At 42.3% G+C, this 17,780-nt stretch overlaps 2 protein-coding genes across 17 annotated transcripts; one reads left to right on the top strand and one right to left on the bottom strand.

Moving 5' to 3' along the window:
• Nucleotides 1-700: 700 nt before the first annotated feature.
• LOC119556177 (ral GTPase-activating protein subunit beta) lies at nt 701-13,880 on the bottom strand. Of its 16 annotated transcripts, none has more exons than XM_037868099.1 (17): nt 13,300-13,880; nt 12,026-12,245; nt 11,917-11,946; nt 11,344-11,742; nt 11,026-11,286; nt 10,142-10,699; nt 7,787-8,062; nt 6,745-6,885; nt 5,433-5,976; nt 5,127-5,362; nt 4,771-4,962; nt 4,097-4,237; nt 3,582-3,599; nt 2,642-3,250; nt 1,991-2,577; nt 1,070-1,926; nt 701-1,001 (listed from the first exon to the last, which is right to left on the bottom strand). In XM_037868099.1, the coding sequence occupies exons 1-17, from the start codon at nt 13,489-13,491 to the stop codon at nt 887-889; spliced, it is 5,376 nt and encodes a 1,791-aa protein (XP_037724027.1). In that variant the 5' UTR covers nt 13,492-13,880; the 3' UTR covers nt 701-886. The 16 variants fall into 16 exon arrangements, with proteins under 16 accessions (XP_037724027.1, XP_037724031.1, XP_037724029.1 ...); XM_037868103.1 differs by having other exon boundaries at nt 2,642-3,196; XM_037868101.1 differs by lacking the exon at nt 3,582-3,599.
• Nucleotides 13,881-15,375: 1,495 nt separating this feature from the next.
• Nucleotides 15,376-16,304, top strand: LOC119555963. The gene is made up of 2 exons (XM_037867684.1): nt 15,376-15,381; nt 16,005-16,304. Exons 1-2 carry the CDS (start codon nt 15,376-15,378, stop codon nt 16,302-16,304), a joined length of 306 nt encoding a protein of 101 aa, XP_037723612.1.
• Nucleotides 16,305-17,780: the final 1,476 nt, after the last annotated feature.

The raw sequence follows: 17,780 nt of genomic DNA, 5'->3' as shown, positions 1-17,780 counted from the left end.
TATATTTTTTTATATGTTTTTTAAATTCGCTATACAAATTCTATTTTATACACTCAAAAAAGTATTTGCTTTGAATTTTACAAATTAGGAGTCATTAACTTTTGTGTTTTGAATTGTAAAAAAATGTATCTTAACTATTAAATTTACTCTATTTGAAATAAATATCCTTAGAAGAGATAATATATTTAATTTTATAAAAAAAGTTATTGTATTATGTTATAATACTCTTTTTTTTAAACCTTTTTAGAATGTATTTTAAGCACATTAGTTTACTATATATATATTTTTTTATATGTTTTTTAAATTCGCCTTAAGAATTTGTAAATATTTATAAATTTCAAAAAATGTTCTATATATTTATATTTTTTTCTATATTTGTTTAAAATATATCGAAAAAAGGTACTTATTTTAAGATCTGTGAATCGGATTTGGGGTTGAACTGCTGAATCTCAAATTACTGGATATCTGATAACCTTATACAAAATTAAAAACTCTAAGAAACAATATTAAAATCGAAAAGCTCTCACGACTGTTCACTTTCACCTTCTCCTCACGCTATCATCCCCAATTTCTGGCCACTTGCTGTGGGCCAAATTGATTTCGGATGTGGCTGCCAATTATGTGAATACACATCGACCCAGACCCTTACCCATTGTTTCCACTTCACAGCTTGAGCCGAGTGCACAAAAAACCAGGCATATAATATTACAAATACTTTTACAAAGTATAATTAGATTTATTAGCAAAAATAATAATTAGCATACGATTATCCCTCGGGTAACACTCAGTGGACACCGATTACGAATCAGTTTGTGGGGTTTTAGTTAAGCACACGTTAATACAGACAGAGACAGGGGACCACGATAATACTTTCGAAGGCCGTAGGCTAAATTGCACGCTGGAAGAGGTGGCCCAGCAGCTCGGCCTCGCTCAGATCCATTTTGTACTTCTGGACAATGTCCTGCACCTTGAGTCGTCGTCGCACATGCGGCGGTTGGTAACTAAAACGATACACAGGTAGTTTAGATAGGTTTTAGGTATATATAAGTAGATTAGAGATATGCCCTACTTGTCATTGTCCAGACGCCGGCGACGTGATATGTTCAGTGCCGTTTGGCGCACCAGATTGCCGACGACCCGCCGGCTCAGCACCATGCCATCGACCAGGGGCGTGGCGAAGCTCATCCTGCCCGGCGGACCCTGCAGCTTCACCCTCAGCAGACCGGAGAGCAGCGAGTGCACGAAGATCACGTGGCAGTCGGCCGCACGGGGCAGCTGCAGCGTGTGCAGCTCCTCGCCGGTGCGCGTGTAGGCCAGCACATCCTCCAGCGGAAAGTTCAGGTAGTCCTCGTAGCTCTCCAGCCACACCAGAAAGATCTTGGCCGGCGCCTGGGCCAACAGTGTGGGCTTGGTCACATTTCCCTTCCGCCGCGTTGGCGGCACTGGCTCCTTGGCGTCCCGCCGGCTCGTGTCGAGCTCCAGGCTGAGATTCCTTGACTTCGATTTGGCCAGCCCAGCCGCCCCTTCGCCGGCTGTCTCGCCGCGTGCCCACACATTGCTGGGACCAATCATTTGATCCGTGCTCGAGATGCTCCCGCCATCGCTAGTGTCGCTATTGTAGCGCAGATTCCATGTCGTTGGCACCACGAAGGCGATTTCCGAGCACACATCCGCCCAGTAGAGCACCCGCTGCGAGCCATTGTAGTTCAGTAGTTCGTTGGCAGTGGACTTCAGCTGCTGCTGCTGCTCCTCCGGCGTTCCCTTGAGGGACCACGAGTTGTGGGCAAAGCCCGTCCAGCCGGAGTGCTCCGACACCTGGACCGGCCAGCCCAGTGTCTGCAGCATGCTGGCAAAGTGCGGATCGTGGTTGGCCGACTGCTCCTCGGCCATGTTGCCGATAATCTGCTGGGCACTCGTTTGACCACTCTGCAAAGATTGGTTACATTGGTTAAATACATTGATTTATATTTTTCCAGACTTGCTAAGTCACCTTCACGTAGAACACATAGACGGTATCGTGGGTCCTCGCACTCAGCTTGTCCAGACGATCCAGGTCGGCGGCAAAGGCCGTGGACTTGGTGTCCAGCACGATGAGCGGTCGCTGTGGCGGATTGCCCAGCGCCTCGGCCGGATTGTGAGGATTGCGCGTCTCGAATCCCAGGAATCCAAAGTGCGAGAGAAAGAGGCGGGCCGCATGGAACTCGTGGCACACCGCCGGCGGCACACATTCCTGGGCATGCGACAAACTGTCCGCACTGGTGTCCGCCTCCGCCCAGGCCAGTTTCTCATGGATGCTCTGGTTCTCCAGCATTGACTCCAGCTCTCGAATGCTTGCCGTGCCGTATTGCTCGCGCATTTGCTCGATGGTGGGTATGGAGTAGTCCGCCACGCAGGGCTGCACCTTGTCCACGCCGTCTGGGAAGTTCTTCTGCTCGCATTCCGGCCGCTGGGTCACATCGTTCATGGGTATGGGTCGTCCGGGGTTGACGGCGTGGTACTTAATGCCGGATTTGCTGCGTGGCAGGTGGCGCAACTGCATGGTCCAGGCATGTCGGCCAAAGGGGCCACGGATGAGTACTACAAAAAAAAAGAAGGATACCCATTAGTAAGGTGAAGGAGATGAAGCCGGTTGGTGGCTTACAGGTCACTGTGGGCTGCGGATCCTGGTCATTACCCAGCGGCTCCTCGAGCAGCGCCAGTATGGTGGAGTTCTCGGTGACAAAGTACTTGAACTTGGCAATGGCCTGCTCACTGCTGGCCGCCGCCGCCGGCACCATGGAGTTGCAGTGCTTCATGAGGGCCAGCTCGTCCAGCAGCGAGGATATCGACTCTGGACCGCATTCGCTGGGGAAGTAGCCCACTTGCTCCAGAATTATGGTCAGCAGATTCTCGGCCGCATCTCGCACCCGCATCGAGGCGGGTTTCAGCTCCTTTTCGTCCTTGAATTTGGGTATATCGGTGCCCTTGCTCTGGCTCTTCGTACCCGAAATGCCCAGCTCCACCACCTCGAGCACCGTTTGGAGGCAATCCTTGTCCTGCAGCAGATAGGGATGCTGCATCAGCCAGGCGGCGGTGCACTGGAAGGCCGCCACAATGGTGCTGTGCAGATCCTTGCTGTGCGCCGGCGGCGGACGGGAGCACTGATAGCAGATGTAGTCGCAGATCCACTTCACGGCCCGCTTGCACTCTAGAGCGTCTGAGGAGATTATCGTTAGATTCTGACTAGCTTCGTATATTTTCACTAAGGTGTCTACGTGGGCGGTTTGAATGAGTGGTTGGTGGTTGGTTTTGGGTGGGTTATATACATTCGTTATCGGTTGGAGATGCAAATCAAATATACATATATGCATAATATATATATGAAAACAAATTGCAATCATCGTGGTTTTGATGGATGGCGATGAGGTGGCGGATGATGGAGGTCATATTATATTGGGGTTTGGTTTTTTTCGGGATGTGGTGCAGTGGTGGTGGTGCGGGTTCGATGGCGGTTAGAAAAAGAAACGCATCAAAAAAAAGAAAGAAAGAAAGACAGAAGAAAGTGGCGTTAGTTAGGTTAGTTGGCTTCGTCAATCAATTACCATTTGTAAATTTCCTGGCTGCACAGTAAAGCAAACAGTTAGGGGTTAAGGGTTAAGGGTTAAGGTTCGTGGGTTGAAGGTGGATATTTGTACACCGGGGGGTTTAACATTTAAAGAATACGCACATGGCAACAGTTCGAAAATAAACAAACAGAGGTGGACAGAAAACAAACGACATTATAAATTGGGAAAGAAAGTGCTGCCTCGATAAGACCGAAGCCGAAAATGCCCTTGCAAAGGTTTTGGAATCTTGGAGAACCCCTAAAACAGATCTTTTCCGATATATCATTTATAATTTAAGACTTTTAGAGCTATGGCGAAATGGGTTAAATGAGATATTGGATCATAAATCGTTTGTAAATTTTGTGCCCTCCTTGTTTAAAGAATTTTGTGCTAATGACAAATATATAATGAGTTAATATGGACATTTTCGTATCTCAAAATCCCTGAAAATGCCTTTGCAGGAGCATATGTACACCAAAATCACATGTAAATTCAGGAGGAGCACACTCTACCTGTTTCCCGGATATGCAACCTGGCCAAACCGGATAGCAACTCCAAGGCGGCCAGCGAAACATTCAGATCCGTCTTCCACGACGAGATCAGGCGATGACACACCAAGTACGTGGCGCGCACAAACAGGGCATGGGCATTGTCTGGAAAATAGTTATTAAAGTGAATATCATGACGCAAAGTTGAATGACTAATGATCAAAATTTAGTTTGGTTTACATTTCAGTTAAAAAATATGGGTTTTCCTTTAGACAAGAGCTCATTATAAAAGGTTCGTTTTATAGTATAAAATTATAATTCTTATCATGATACAAAAAATCAAGTATTCTTAAAAACTTCATAAATAAAAAATCAAATATTTTTAGAAATATCAAGCAAAAATGTATAAGGAAGCTAAACTTAATTATTGATCAAAGCAGACTTACTAAAGAGTTTAATAATAGGTACATATAAAAATGATATAAATAAAAAAAGGAATACCAAAAATAAATGATTCATAATTTACGAAATATTCTTAAAAATTGCATGATAAAAATATGCCTTTAAAAAAAAAGTATATAAATCTTAATTATAGATCAAAGCCAACTTACAAAGAATGCAAGTAATTGAACTCTTAAAATAGGTACATACCAAAATCAAATATTAAAATATTAAAAAATAAAGAACACAAAGATTACCATAGGTGGTCACCCCCTCCAGCTCCTGGCCGAACTCGAATGACATGTCATCGGAAATGGTCAGGCTGGGGTAGTCGTGGGCGGAGGCGGTGTCGCGGATGGAGCCCGATCCCGCTCCCATGGTGGCCGTCGTCTGGCCGCCCAAGCTGGCCGTGCCAGCGCTGACCAGCGAGGCGGAACGCTCCGAGCACGCTGATCATCATGGGCCCACAAAAAACACAAAAACGCCAAATGGAAATGCGAATAAAAACAAGGGCAATTAAAAAAATCAACAAAATCCATTAAAAAAAACAAATCAAAATGGAATGAGATCAAGTGAGAGAGAGAGGGATGCCCTTGGCGCTGCAGAAACTAACCGGAACTCAGCAGATTGGCCTCGTGGTGCTGCAAGCCACTGGAGTTGTGCGAGATACTGGCGGGATTACCGCCGCCGCCGCCGCCCAGTTCCGTCTCCTCGAAGGTGACGGCATCCTGGACGCAGAGCAGCAGGCCGCCCAGGAGCATGTGCGTGTTTTGGGCATCCGTCTCCACCTGCAGGGCATTCATCAGGATGTTCATCAGCCGCGACTTCAGCTGAATGAAGGTGAACATTCTGGGGAAAGTAGAAGAATCCAAAGCATTAGCTTCTGTGTAACGAATGCAACCAGCTCAATCCCACTCACTTTTCGCTTGTCTCGCTGGTGAGATCCCGGATGGGCAGCGTCTGGTAGTGCAGTGGCAGCACCATGATGGACAGCAGAATGTTGATGGCCGAGCGGCGCAGCTCGGTGCGATTGAAGACCATCGATTGGGTCTTCAGCTTGAGGTCCTTGTCGGGCAGCACGATCTCCAAAGCGGCAATGAAGCCCGGCAGCAGCACATTGATCCCGTCCAGGTCCAGGCGAAAGAGATCGCTCGAGTGCAGCAGTATGCTGGCCAGCGTCTCGTCGCATTCCCGCGACTCCGTAATCTTCAGGCACTGCTGCAGGGCCATGTAGAAGCGAGCCAGGTAGACGGGCAGGATCTCCTCGCCCGTCTTCTTGGCGCAGAAGATCTTGCACAGCGTCCCAATGGCCTCCGCCCGGCCGGACTCGTACTTGTCGATGGTCAGCGTGGGCGGCAGCGACTGCGGATCGTTCAGGGAGTTCGGCTGGGACAGCGAAATCGATCCCTTGCGGTGCTCCATGATCATCGACGACGGCCGCTTACTGGCCTCGCATGCTTGCTCTGGTTTTGGGGGGTGAAAAAAAGAAGAGGAACATGTTATAATTGTAATATATTTATAATTGTAGATATATTACTGTAAACAATATATAAATAATAATAATAATAAGCAAACATATTTAAATAAGTTAATATTTATATTTATATTAATTTATTTATTTTTAAAGAGCTGAATTTTTTTTTAAGATGTCCTAATTTTTAATATTACCTAATTTTCAAAATTTGTCTTATGAATAGTTAAATATTACTGTATAGATTTTCTGACAATAAAATTTTTTGTAATTTTTAACTACTAAAAAAATATCTTTCCAAAAATGTGACTTTAAAAATGTTCATTTAACTAGTTAAAACATCTTTCCAAATCAAGCTGCTTTACAAAAAATGCCAAATGTTAATTTACAAATTAAATTTATTTAGATCAATACATTTGCTTTAATGTTTGGACAGTTAACATTTTTTATAAAATAATCTTTTTAAATATTTTAATATTAAGTTTAACTCCTTTATAAATTAATCTTTTTAAATATTTTAATATTAAGTTTAACTCCTTTATAAATTAATCTTTTTAAATATTTTAATATTAACTTTAACTGCTTTAACCAATACCATTTTCTGTAACTTATAACTAGTTAAAATATCTTCCAAATCAAGCTTTTAAACCATAGTTCAAATATGTATCTTTAAGAACTCAGATTTTTAACTGGTTAAAAATTAATTTATGGACTTTCTAGCAATAAAATCTTTTTTAAAAAAACATATTCCGGAACTTACTCTTGCGGTTCTGCCGCCAAGTGTCGCCGCCGATGTGCGCCGCCTCGAAGAGCCACTCGTGGAATACGTGGAGAATGCTGTTGCACTTGGGCCTGGCCACGGCCAGCTCGACGCCCGCTCCCATCGAAGTCAGCGGCAGAGCTGCGATCGCGGCGAGAGCGAGAGAGAGAGGGCAGATGGTGTTAGACAGAGAGGCAACCACGGCAATGGGGGGCGGTTAAAACATCTGTTAGATTGTTAGGCGGCGCGGGAGAAGCTCACAAACGGTTCACACACAGCACACACAAGACAATAGATCCAATTAGTTGGAATATAACCATCCGAAGATGGCTTTAATTGTCTAACTTTGGACTAACAAAACCAGCTTGATCTTGGCTCAAAAGTGTTTTGAAAGAATATTAAAATTATAGCTATGTATAAAAGGGTCAAAAAATAAGTTCTTTCGTTTTTTAAAATATCTTTATGACTTATATGACTTAAAACCAGTAATACAAAGATTTAAAAAAAGTTAGATAAAATAAATATATTTGAAAATCTAAAAATGATGTTTAACTAGATTAAAGAAAATAGATCACAGATTAATAATTATAAAGTTCAGCGATGATTAAGAGAAAAATGTTTAAATGTTTAATTAGATTAAACAAAGTAGATCACAGATTAATAATTATAAAGTTCAGCGATGATTAAGAGAAAAATAAATCTCAATTTAATAATTATTTTCTCAAGTTTCAATTAGTAATAATTAATTAAAGGTTGATTTGTTTTGCTCAATGTCGGACTACTTATTTTGTGAGGTATGATCTTTTAATATTATTAAGTATAAAAAAAGTTGTTTGACTTTAAAGAGATACTCTAGAAATTAAATTAAATTGTGTATATCACTTAGAAAGATTACGCAACCTGGTTAAAAAATATAACACCTAAAGCCCTTTCTAACATTTTCTGTTTAGGTATTTTTTAAAATATTTTAGAACAATTACTCAAAGTAGAAAACACTTTTTTCGAGCCAAGATCAGATACCATGATTCCCCAGTGGACTTACAGTTGATGCTGCTGCTCGCCGACGGCGGACCCGACGTGGACGTGGGTGTTGTGGGCGCCGGAGTTGGAGCGGATCCGCCCCCCGTGCCCGCACCCGTGCTGCCGGGGATTCCCGGGCCGGCGGCGTTTGCCGCTCCGCCGCCAGAACCACCGATGGCTACCGTCGAGGAGGCGGGGGCACCGCTGGTGGTGCTGGAGGTGGTGGTGCCGCTGCTGCTGCTGATCGCGTTGCGTGCTCCGCCGCCGGTGAGGCCAATAAGCGAGGTCTTGCTCAAGCCTGCGATGTGGAGATGGTGGCCGGTGGTGGGGATTTGGGGGCGTTGGGTGAGTGGTGGAGCAGAGCAGAGCAAGTGTGAGAAATTGTTAGAGAAATTAGATACAGATATGCGGAGCGCGAGATACAGATACAAAGGGAGCATGCTATATACATAATTGTGGGCGTTCGTTGATAAATTACAATGCATAATCCGGCGGTGGAAAGTGGCAACAGTTACTCGGCCCGACTCATCCGCGCCGGGCAATTACACCGAGATTATTCCACTCATGCTACGGAACAAATTATACAAAAAAAAGCCAAGTAAATGCCAAAGAAAATCAAACAAAAGAAACGGAAAAAGGCTAAAATGCAAAACTCGTGAGTGCGAACTTGGCTGAGAGAAATGTGGCGATGGATCAAGGCAAACAACATCTAGGCAAGCAAAAACAAACCAAGTCAAGTCAATTCAGAAGCACGCCATGGCAAAGAAAACAGTAACAAAAGGTTGTCTCCGGTGCACCGAAGCTCAGATTCCCTTGGCAGATGGGCTGTTCCACTGGGTTTCCTGATATACCATAGCAAAAACATTAGTTTACAACGTACATTTGTGGGTAAGTCTTTAGAACCACAGATCACAAAAAGATAAGCCTGTTTGGAGTTTCAAATTTATACATAAAAATTGCTTGATCTTCGCATTTGAAACCAAAAGTAGACTGTAAACTCAAAATTAGAAAACCTTCTTTTGCTTTAACATACGGATGGGAAAACTTGAAGGATCCAAGTATCTCAATCTGTGCTTTCTTAAAAGTCCTAACTTTGAACAACTCTTAAGGAATATTTCTTAAATAGGTTTATAACCTACTTTAAGTTTAACTTGCGGATGGGAAAACGGACCCTTAAAGTATCTAAAACAGTTCTCAAGAGATACATATTCTGTAATATATTTATACCCGTTACTCGTAGAGTAAAAGGGTATACTAGATTCGTCGGAAAGTATGTAACAGGCAGAAGGAAGCGTTTCCGACCCCATAAAGTATATATATTCTTGATCAGGATCACTAGCCGAGTCGATCTAGCCATGTCCGTCTGTCCGTCTGTCCGTCTGTCCGTCTGTCCGTCTGTCCGTCTGTCCGTCTGTCCGGATGAACGCTGAGATCTCGGAAACTATGAGAGCTAGGCTATTGAGATTTGGCGAGCAGATTCCTGAGCTTCTTACGCAGCGCAAGTTTGTTTCAGTAGAGTGCCACGCCCACTCTAACGCCCACAAACCGCCCAAAACTGTGGCTCCTACAGTTTTGATGTTAGATAGAAAATTTTAACTGAAATGTATTAGTCTTGTCCATACCTATCGATTGACCCAAAAAAAAAATTTCTACGCCCACTCTAACGCCCACAAACCTCCCAAGAAAAAAAGCTATGACGTCAGAGCCAGACAGTGCGAAATGTTTTTACGCGTGTATGTGTGTGTATGTAAATAGTTGCCGGCCGAACTTAGCGGCAAAGAGAAAAGCACTGCCGGCGCTCAGAGAGAGCAAAGTGCGCGGCTAACTTATTCTATTGAACAATGAATTTGTCACGCCTACCCTAACGCACACAACGCTTAAATCTGTCTTCCGCCGGTAGGTGGCGCATTTAAATCTCGCTTTGCTGCTTGCATATCTCCATTTCTCTTTGGTCGCTTAAGCTGAGTAACGGGTATCTGATAGTCGAGGTACTCGACTATAGCGTTCTCCCTTGTTTTTATATATTAATAATATATTTTTAATATATTTTTTTTCTCAAGAACTTTGTAATAACATTTCAGTCAGTAAGTTTCTTTTAGAAAGGGTTCAAAGCTTTAACGTTTTTCTAGGTATTTTCTCAAGAACTTAAAAAGTATAATACCATAATTTTACTAAAATGTACATACATCCCTATTAAATAAGAACAGGACAGAAAATCTCAATTTCAAAGCTAGTTTTCAACCGCATGGGTATGTTAATATCCCTAGGATAACCCCAAGCCATCTGCCAGGTCAATTTCACTACATTATTCGGTGTGACAACAAAGAGTACAACATTCGGTGGTTTCCAAATAGAGATTCTCCGTGGAGAGTCGCACCCTTCTGCTGTGTGATGGTCGGGGCCACGCTGAAGCTCTTGGCCAGGCGTCGCTGCAGCGGCGGCGTGGGCGTGGCAGAGGCGTTGATGCCCATGCTGGCCGACTCGGCGGTGCCGAAGGAGATGCTGCCCACGACTCCGGCGGAGTGACTGCCTCCGGCACTTGTGCTACCCACGGCGGAGCTTCCTGCCGCCGACAGGCTGCTGGTGGGCGAGGCGCTGATCTGGAGCTGCGGCTGCTGCTGCTGCTGGTGCTGGTGATGCTGATGATGGCTGCCATGGTGACCCATGATGGCGTTCAGGGCGGAACTGGCCGAGTTGCTCATGAAGTTGTCCCGCAGAAAGCTACCGGCACCATGCAAATGCAAATGCGGATAGTGTAGGTGATGATGATGATGGTTCGCCTGATTCTGCTGGCCGTGATTAGCTATATTCGTGGCACTGCTCGAGTGGATGAACTGCTGCAGGGTGCTGGAGGTGGCCTCGTTGAGCGAGTGCCGGATTTCCAGCAGATTCGTGACCACACCCTCCGTTTGCTGCGGCGGCGGCTGATAAACGCCTGGTTTTTAGGCATTTTAGCATTTTCGGTTTAGATACAATTTGTTGGGGGTTAGCAAAGCCAGAGATAAACGATAACGAACAAAGAGAAGATGAAGAAGTACTGAGCTAGCCTACCACAAAACTAAAGCTAGAGGTGATAGAGAGGCCAAGTCGGATTGGCCGACTATGTGAAACCCGGTACTCGCTGTGTTTTTGGGACTAAAAGGAACTCTCTATAGTGCTATTTAGGGGTACATGAATAGTCTAGCACACTAAACCAAAAAACAGCTTCAGAAGTACCGGGTTTCCAGGGGAATAGCACATCCCTTTCTGCCAGAATCTTACCCAGGAACGCGTCCACCTGGCTGGATATGCCCTTCATGGCATTGAGGAAGATCTGCGGCAGCTGCTGCAAGCAGGGATGTTGATGCGTCTCGGCGCCCTTTTCGTGGGTCAGGGCCCACTGCACAAAGTGCGATGATTTGCTGATGATGTGCGGTGAACACAGGGCCGTGGGATTGCCAATCATCCGCAGGAAGCGGTACCAGGTCTGGGCCACACAATCGTTGGACATGCCAATGGGTATCAGCTGGCCATCCTCGTCGGCTGGAAGGGTTTTGAAGGATTATTGGGTATTCTTTGGTGATACCAAGTCAAACTCACCATTTTTGAGCTGGGGAAACGCAGGGCCATAGCTGAACTCCAGCAGGCGAGCGGTCAGGGCCAGATTTACCCTGTTCCACTGGTCCACGAGGGCCACGCGGTGTCGCCACATGGCGCACGATTCCTGCAGGGTCTTCCACATCGAGGGCGATGGGAAGCTGCGCACGCAGGCCAGCAGCCAGACCTCGAAGAGCACGGAGAGCACACGCTCGCACAGCTGGTCGCCCACGTCATCCTTGACGGTGGGCGGGGCCAGCAGGATCTCGTTGATGGCCAGCAGGAAGAGGAGCAGCGTGTCCCAGGTCTGTCGGTCCATCAGCTGCGATATCTGGGCAGTCTGCTGGAGGGTACGCAGCACCCGATGGCAGAGCACTGCCTGCCGCTTAATGGTGTCGGCACCTGTAAGTCATCAAGGAGAGCATTTACTTTTGGGTTGTAAGGTTTCAAGGGTTCCTTATAGTCTTGGGAAAAACATTGCTTAATATCTTTATAGAAAGTAATCTTATTTAACAATCATATTTCCTCAAATTAGGCAATATTTTTCCCCGAGTAACAACAATTCGAGCAACCTACCAAGCGTGGTTTGGTATAGAAATGGCAAGACTTGAAATTTAGAGGGGTATTAATAAGGAGGCAAGGGGCAGCATATAGATCATAGGGTCCTTGGTCAAGGTGTACTCACTTTCGCCCTGACGCGGCACAAACAGATTGTGGAAGTGGTTGATGATCTGGCGGGCATAGAGATTGGCATCCTCGCAGATCGGCTTGGGCACACTGATCCTGGGCTGCGGATGCAGGGCGGTCAGCCACTCGCAGTACACGTTCACGCAATCCTTGATCGTCTCGTGCTCCTGCAGCGGCAGGGAGAGTCCAAAGCAAATCACGTCCATGCACCATTTTACCTGGAGTGGAGTGGGAATTTTAATACCGATGTCTTTGGGCTTAGTACTTCTAACTACATATTTTCAAAGTTTTTCCTTAAGAAAACTCTTATTAGGAGGAAATTTCATTAGCATTCCCCAGAGGTCTTTCTAAGTTATCTATAAATAGCCTCTTCCATATTAAACAAACAAACAACCATTTTATTTCGCTTTCAGATTGAGTTAATATTAATTGCCCTCGCATTAGCAATTATTTGCACAATTAAATGCATTTGATGGAAGCTTTTTGGGCGTTTAAGTTATTAATACGCTGGAATATCAGCTCTACAGAGACCATTTCAACTTTAAATTCTTCAATTTATTTGATATTATGATATTATTTATTGATCTATCTCTGAAACGACCTTTTAAAGATGAAATACCTAATTCCTAAGTAAGTAAAGCATACAAGAGGAATATTATGCTATATCTAAATGATGTATTATATGATCTGTCCATTTAATCATATTTTGATGGTATAATATAATCTCTCCCTAATATTATTAAGATAGAATACCTAGTGAAGATACAAGGTGCGGAATATATTAGGTATATCTGGTACATGGAGACCTTTTCATCGTCATTTCTGGACCCCACTCTCTAATTTATTTTCTATATAATATGATCTGTCACTTAAATGATATTCTAAAGATCGAATACCCAATGTTAACTTAGGAAAACATACAAATGAGGAATACTATGCTTTCTAGATGATATATAATATGATATACTTGTTAAATGATATTTTGAAGATGGTATATAATGTGATCTGTTCCCAAATGATATTGTAACAATGGTATGTCTAGTTTTTAGTTAAAAAGTAATACAGGATATGAATATTATGCTATCTAGATGATATATAATATGAGATACTTGTTTAATGATATTTTGAAGATGGTATTATAGTGTGATCTGTCCCCAAATGATATTGTCAAGTGATATTGTCATTGTAACGAGGGTATATCTAGTTTTTAGTTAAAAAGTAGTACAGAATATGAATTATCCCGCCTTTGGAGGCAACTATACGATCACCCACCTCCTCGTCCTTGACCAGGTGGCTGGGCTCTGCGTTCTGGGTGATCCCGAGGTTGGTGCCCAGCTGCTTGACCACGGAGACGACCACCTCGCGTCCGGCGGAGGCGGGGAATTTGTTGAGGACGCTGAAGCACTGGGCGCCGCAGCTGTTGGCCGAGATTTGGGCGGACAGCGAGGCCCACTCGGAGTACATCCTGACTTCCGGGGGTCACCTCCTCCTCCTCCTAGACGTTTTCTCTTCACCCAGCTATCCGTGCTCTTCACTCTCTCCTTCTCTCCCCCTTGTTTATCACTTTTCTTTCGATCGGATTTCACTTTGTTGACGTCAACATGAAGACTTTTGTTGCAGGTGCGCCATGTTGTTGTTGCCTCTGCGATTGCGATTGGTCGCTCTCATGTTGCAAATATGGTATCCCCAATGTTTATGTTTATGTTGCACTGCCCGCCCACTTTTGTTTACTACTGTGATTCGATTACACCGCCATTAAGGCCCTTATTTCTGCAATACGTTTGAACAATTTGTTTAGCACACACAAAAAAAAGAAGAAATTCACAGCACAGCGAAAAGCGTGCGAGGGAGACGGCACGATGTAAACAGCTGTTCGTGGGCTTGGTTGCGGGTGGGCAGTAGGGGTATTCCTCAATCCGATGGGAAATTATAAAACTAAGTGTCTAACTGCTAAATAAATACAAATAACTAGTATTGGTGCTGCAATTTATTAATTAATGGAATTATATTAAAAATAATATTATGATCAGCGATCCCCAGTACTTAGAAATAGAAAATAAACATATTTATATGAGGCACTCGCAGTAAACTCATCGACACGTTCGATAGGCCGAGATATCGATGTCAACAAGTGAGTCACTGGAATGTCAAATGTAAGATCACTTAAAAATGTAAATTTCGATTTTATTTCTTATTTTAAAATATTTTTTAGGTATTTTTTAAAAGAATACCACATTTTTTGTAATAAGTTTAAATGTATTATCCTATCCTTTGATGAAAACAAAGTTTTACTGGGAAAATATAGATGTTACACAGTAGCCTTCAAGAAATTCAGAGATTTTAAAATAAACGTAAAGCCGTATTTAAAATATAAGTACAATCACTCAATGACTCAAAAAAACAGGAAATGAAAATAACAAAAACAATACGGCTGCCTAATTTGCTAAAAAAAAAAACAGATTAATAAAATTTATTATAAAATGTTAAAATTAAAAATAGAATACATCATCTGTTATTCGTCAAATAAATACTGTAAAGGAAAATAATATTTAAAAACTTATTCCTTCTATGCGAAATAAGAAAAAAGAAAAACAATATCAGGTGGCATTCTATTTTAAGAACAAATACAAAGTGTAAATCCATTGATAAAAATAAGATCTTATTGGGAAAATGTAAATATTAAACAGTAGCTTATAAGAAAATAGGGGATTTTCATACAAACATTAGGCCTAGATACAATTTACATACATAAATAAATATTAGCATTGGTAAAAGAATGACAAAATTCCAAAAACAAATAGCAAAAGCAAACAATATATTTTTTGGTGGTGAAGCCTTGCACGGTCTTGAATAAATTTGCATAATTTTCGGTAAACCAAAAATCATAACGCCCTATTATGATTTTTGGCTCGTAAATAAAGTTTAGCCAAAATAGAAACACACGCACCTATGATAAAATAAACCCACTACATTTATGAAGCAATCAATTTGCACAAGAATTAATCAAAGGTGCGGAAATTCGCCTGGCGAGATGATCATCACCTGTCGCAGGGAACAAGTTCTCATTGTTCTGGCGATTTGAAAGGCGTCTCAAATAAGTTATGACTCCGACTCGCATTGTTCGATCATGCGTTAAGTCTGGTGGATATCAATGATAATGGCACCCATATCAAGACAATTAAACGGAATTTGCATCCGTATATGATGTTCTTTTCGGCCAGTTTTATTGCTCCACTTTCAAGATTCTAGGCAGTACGGGTATAAAAGACCTCCGTAACCCCCAACAGATCAGCACAAATCATCCAGCCTTCAAGCTCGACTAACAGAAAAAGAACCAACCTTATAAAAATGAAGGTGAGTGGAGCTGAAAAGGATACACAAATTGAGGATACCCAATGTTAAACTGAAATGTGGCAAAGAAAACTGTGAATCTATAGTGAAAGAACATAGAAATATCGGAATTATTTTTTCTTTTTTTTGTGTGACTCTAAATGTTTTAAAAAAGCATGATGCAATATTTAAGTAATGCAAAATGTGCTCCAATTTTAAGTGTTTTTATAACGATAAAAATGTCTGGGTGATAAAAATGTTTTTAAATGCAAAAACCACTTAGATTTGAATTTTTATATTCAAGACCAGACAATGAAAGTGCTTCAAAATGGCAATAGAGATATAATAGATCCAATATGTCCTTAAGAAAGTACATTTTTAACAACGTTCATTTTTAGCTTAGGTCTATAAATTTGGTTTTTATTATTAAGGATAATATAAGATATTTTTTTTAAATTTAACAGTTTTTATTCGTGAGGTCCCTAAATTTGGTTATTCCTATTTAGGATAATATAATATAATATACCCGTTTTCCGGTTTATTATCGTTAGATCTACAAATTTGGTTATTTCTATTAAGCTATACTTTCAAACATTTAGTTCTCTTTGGTTAGATCTCAATTACAAAATGATATATCCCCTTTGCAGTTCTTCATCGCCAGTTTCCTAATCGCCGCCTGCGTGGCCCTCGCCCAGAGCAGTGTGATCTACTCCCCGGTAGCCTCCGTGCCCGTGGTGCGATCCGTGAACGTGCTCCGCAGTGTTCCGGTGGTTCGCAGTTACCCGGTGGTGCGTTCCGTGCCCGTGGTTCACAGTGTTCCAGTGGTGCGTCATGTGTCCGTGATCGACTCCGTTCCGGTGGTGCCCTCCGTGGTTCGCGTTGGACACGCCTCCGTCTACGATGCTCCTCTGGTCCAATCCTACGGCGGCTGGCTGAAGCAGAAGTAGATGGATATCCATGTTAAAGACCTTTCCTTATATGCAAAATAAACCCTGAATAAAAGTAACAACTAAATAAATCGATGATTTACTTTTAAAGGTTATAAGTTCCGAAGAGCTATAGGATAAGGGTGATGAATTCCCAAGTGCCAGATCATAAATCTTAAGCTAAATGAAAATTACACTCGTAATAAATCGAGTAAGTTATCAATTTGGCGTGGGTTACCAAGATTATGGGTCTTAAAGGTAAAAGTAAGTAACAAATTTAGTTTTAAAGCAATGGCACCAAGCTATCCCCCAAATATGAGTGCCAAACTCTAAATATAAAACTAAAACTGCACCGAAAACTTGAGATAAACTCGTTTCGAATTTAAAGACCCACTAATATATGTATGAATTCCCCAACTGCTGCATTCCATGCATGGATCAATTAACAAGCATAATAAACCAAGACAAGATCATAATCACGATTAGTGGTGGAGTGCAGGTTTGGCAACCTTTAGATGTTTCCGTTTCGAGCCCTAGTTTTCCCACACTTGCTTTAGGCAAACCGCTCTGCCCACTGAAAACTTAGCTGGTTACAGGGTACAGTGTTAATTGATATAACATGGGTGCGTTTATGGACTATATGATGCAGCTAGATACACTAAAATACCAGTATACCATTTTTAATATACTAATATACCATATTTTTAACTAGATTCTTAAATATTTTGACGATTAAATGATTACTTATATATATATGAAATATATCTTTATAAATATTACATTTATAATCTTATATCTTTAGTTTGCATTTGTTTATCAAAAAAATATATAATGAAAATAAAAGTTCTGATAATTGATACATGATTCTTATACCACCCATAACTTTATAAATATGTTTTCAAGAGGCAATGTTATAAAATCCATGATTATATCATTTATCGTTGTATTTAGGTAATACTTAGTGGGTTTACTGAAAGCGACAGATCCGCCCCGTTGGCCAATTTACAACGTTTTAAGCTTATTGGGCCAACATAATGCGTTTTACACGTCTTGCATAATCGGCCTGTTTTATATATACAAATGTACTACCATATATGGAGTATAGACCTCATCAATGATGGGTCGGTTGACAACAGATTACGATTCACCTTGAAATCGCCGGATGGGTTGGGTTCGGTTTTCGCTTTGGTTTATGACAGACTGCCGGCCGCCTTATGAAGCAACCTCTCTGCACAGCCCGTGTATGCAAATGACACAAAAAATACATAAATGAAAACGAAAACCTAAACCTAAAACATAAAATCCCAAAAACGAACCGAAATATGAAAGCCGCATTCGGGCTTATCACTATCGTATCGTCTCATTTTCATGCTAATTGTGGGAGCCCCATTCGGAATGTAGGAAATGCAGCGTAAGACTTTGACGAAACTAAAACCAGATCCCCACGATGGCGATGACAACTGTTACGGCTAACTGGATAGAAACCGAAATGGCAAT

The sequence above is a fragment of the Drosophila subpulchrella genome, chromosome X (genome assembly GCF_014743375.2).
Source record: "Drosophila subpulchrella strain 33 F10 #4 breed RU33 chromosome X, RU_Dsub_v1.1 Primary Assembly, whole genome shotgun sequence".
Lineage (NCBI taxonomy): Eukaryota > Metazoa > Arthropoda > Insecta > Diptera > Drosophilidae > Drosophila > Drosophila subpulchrella.
The sequence above is the reverse complement of the archived record's forward strand: the minus strand, read 5'-3'. Positions and strand labels throughout refer to the sequence as shown.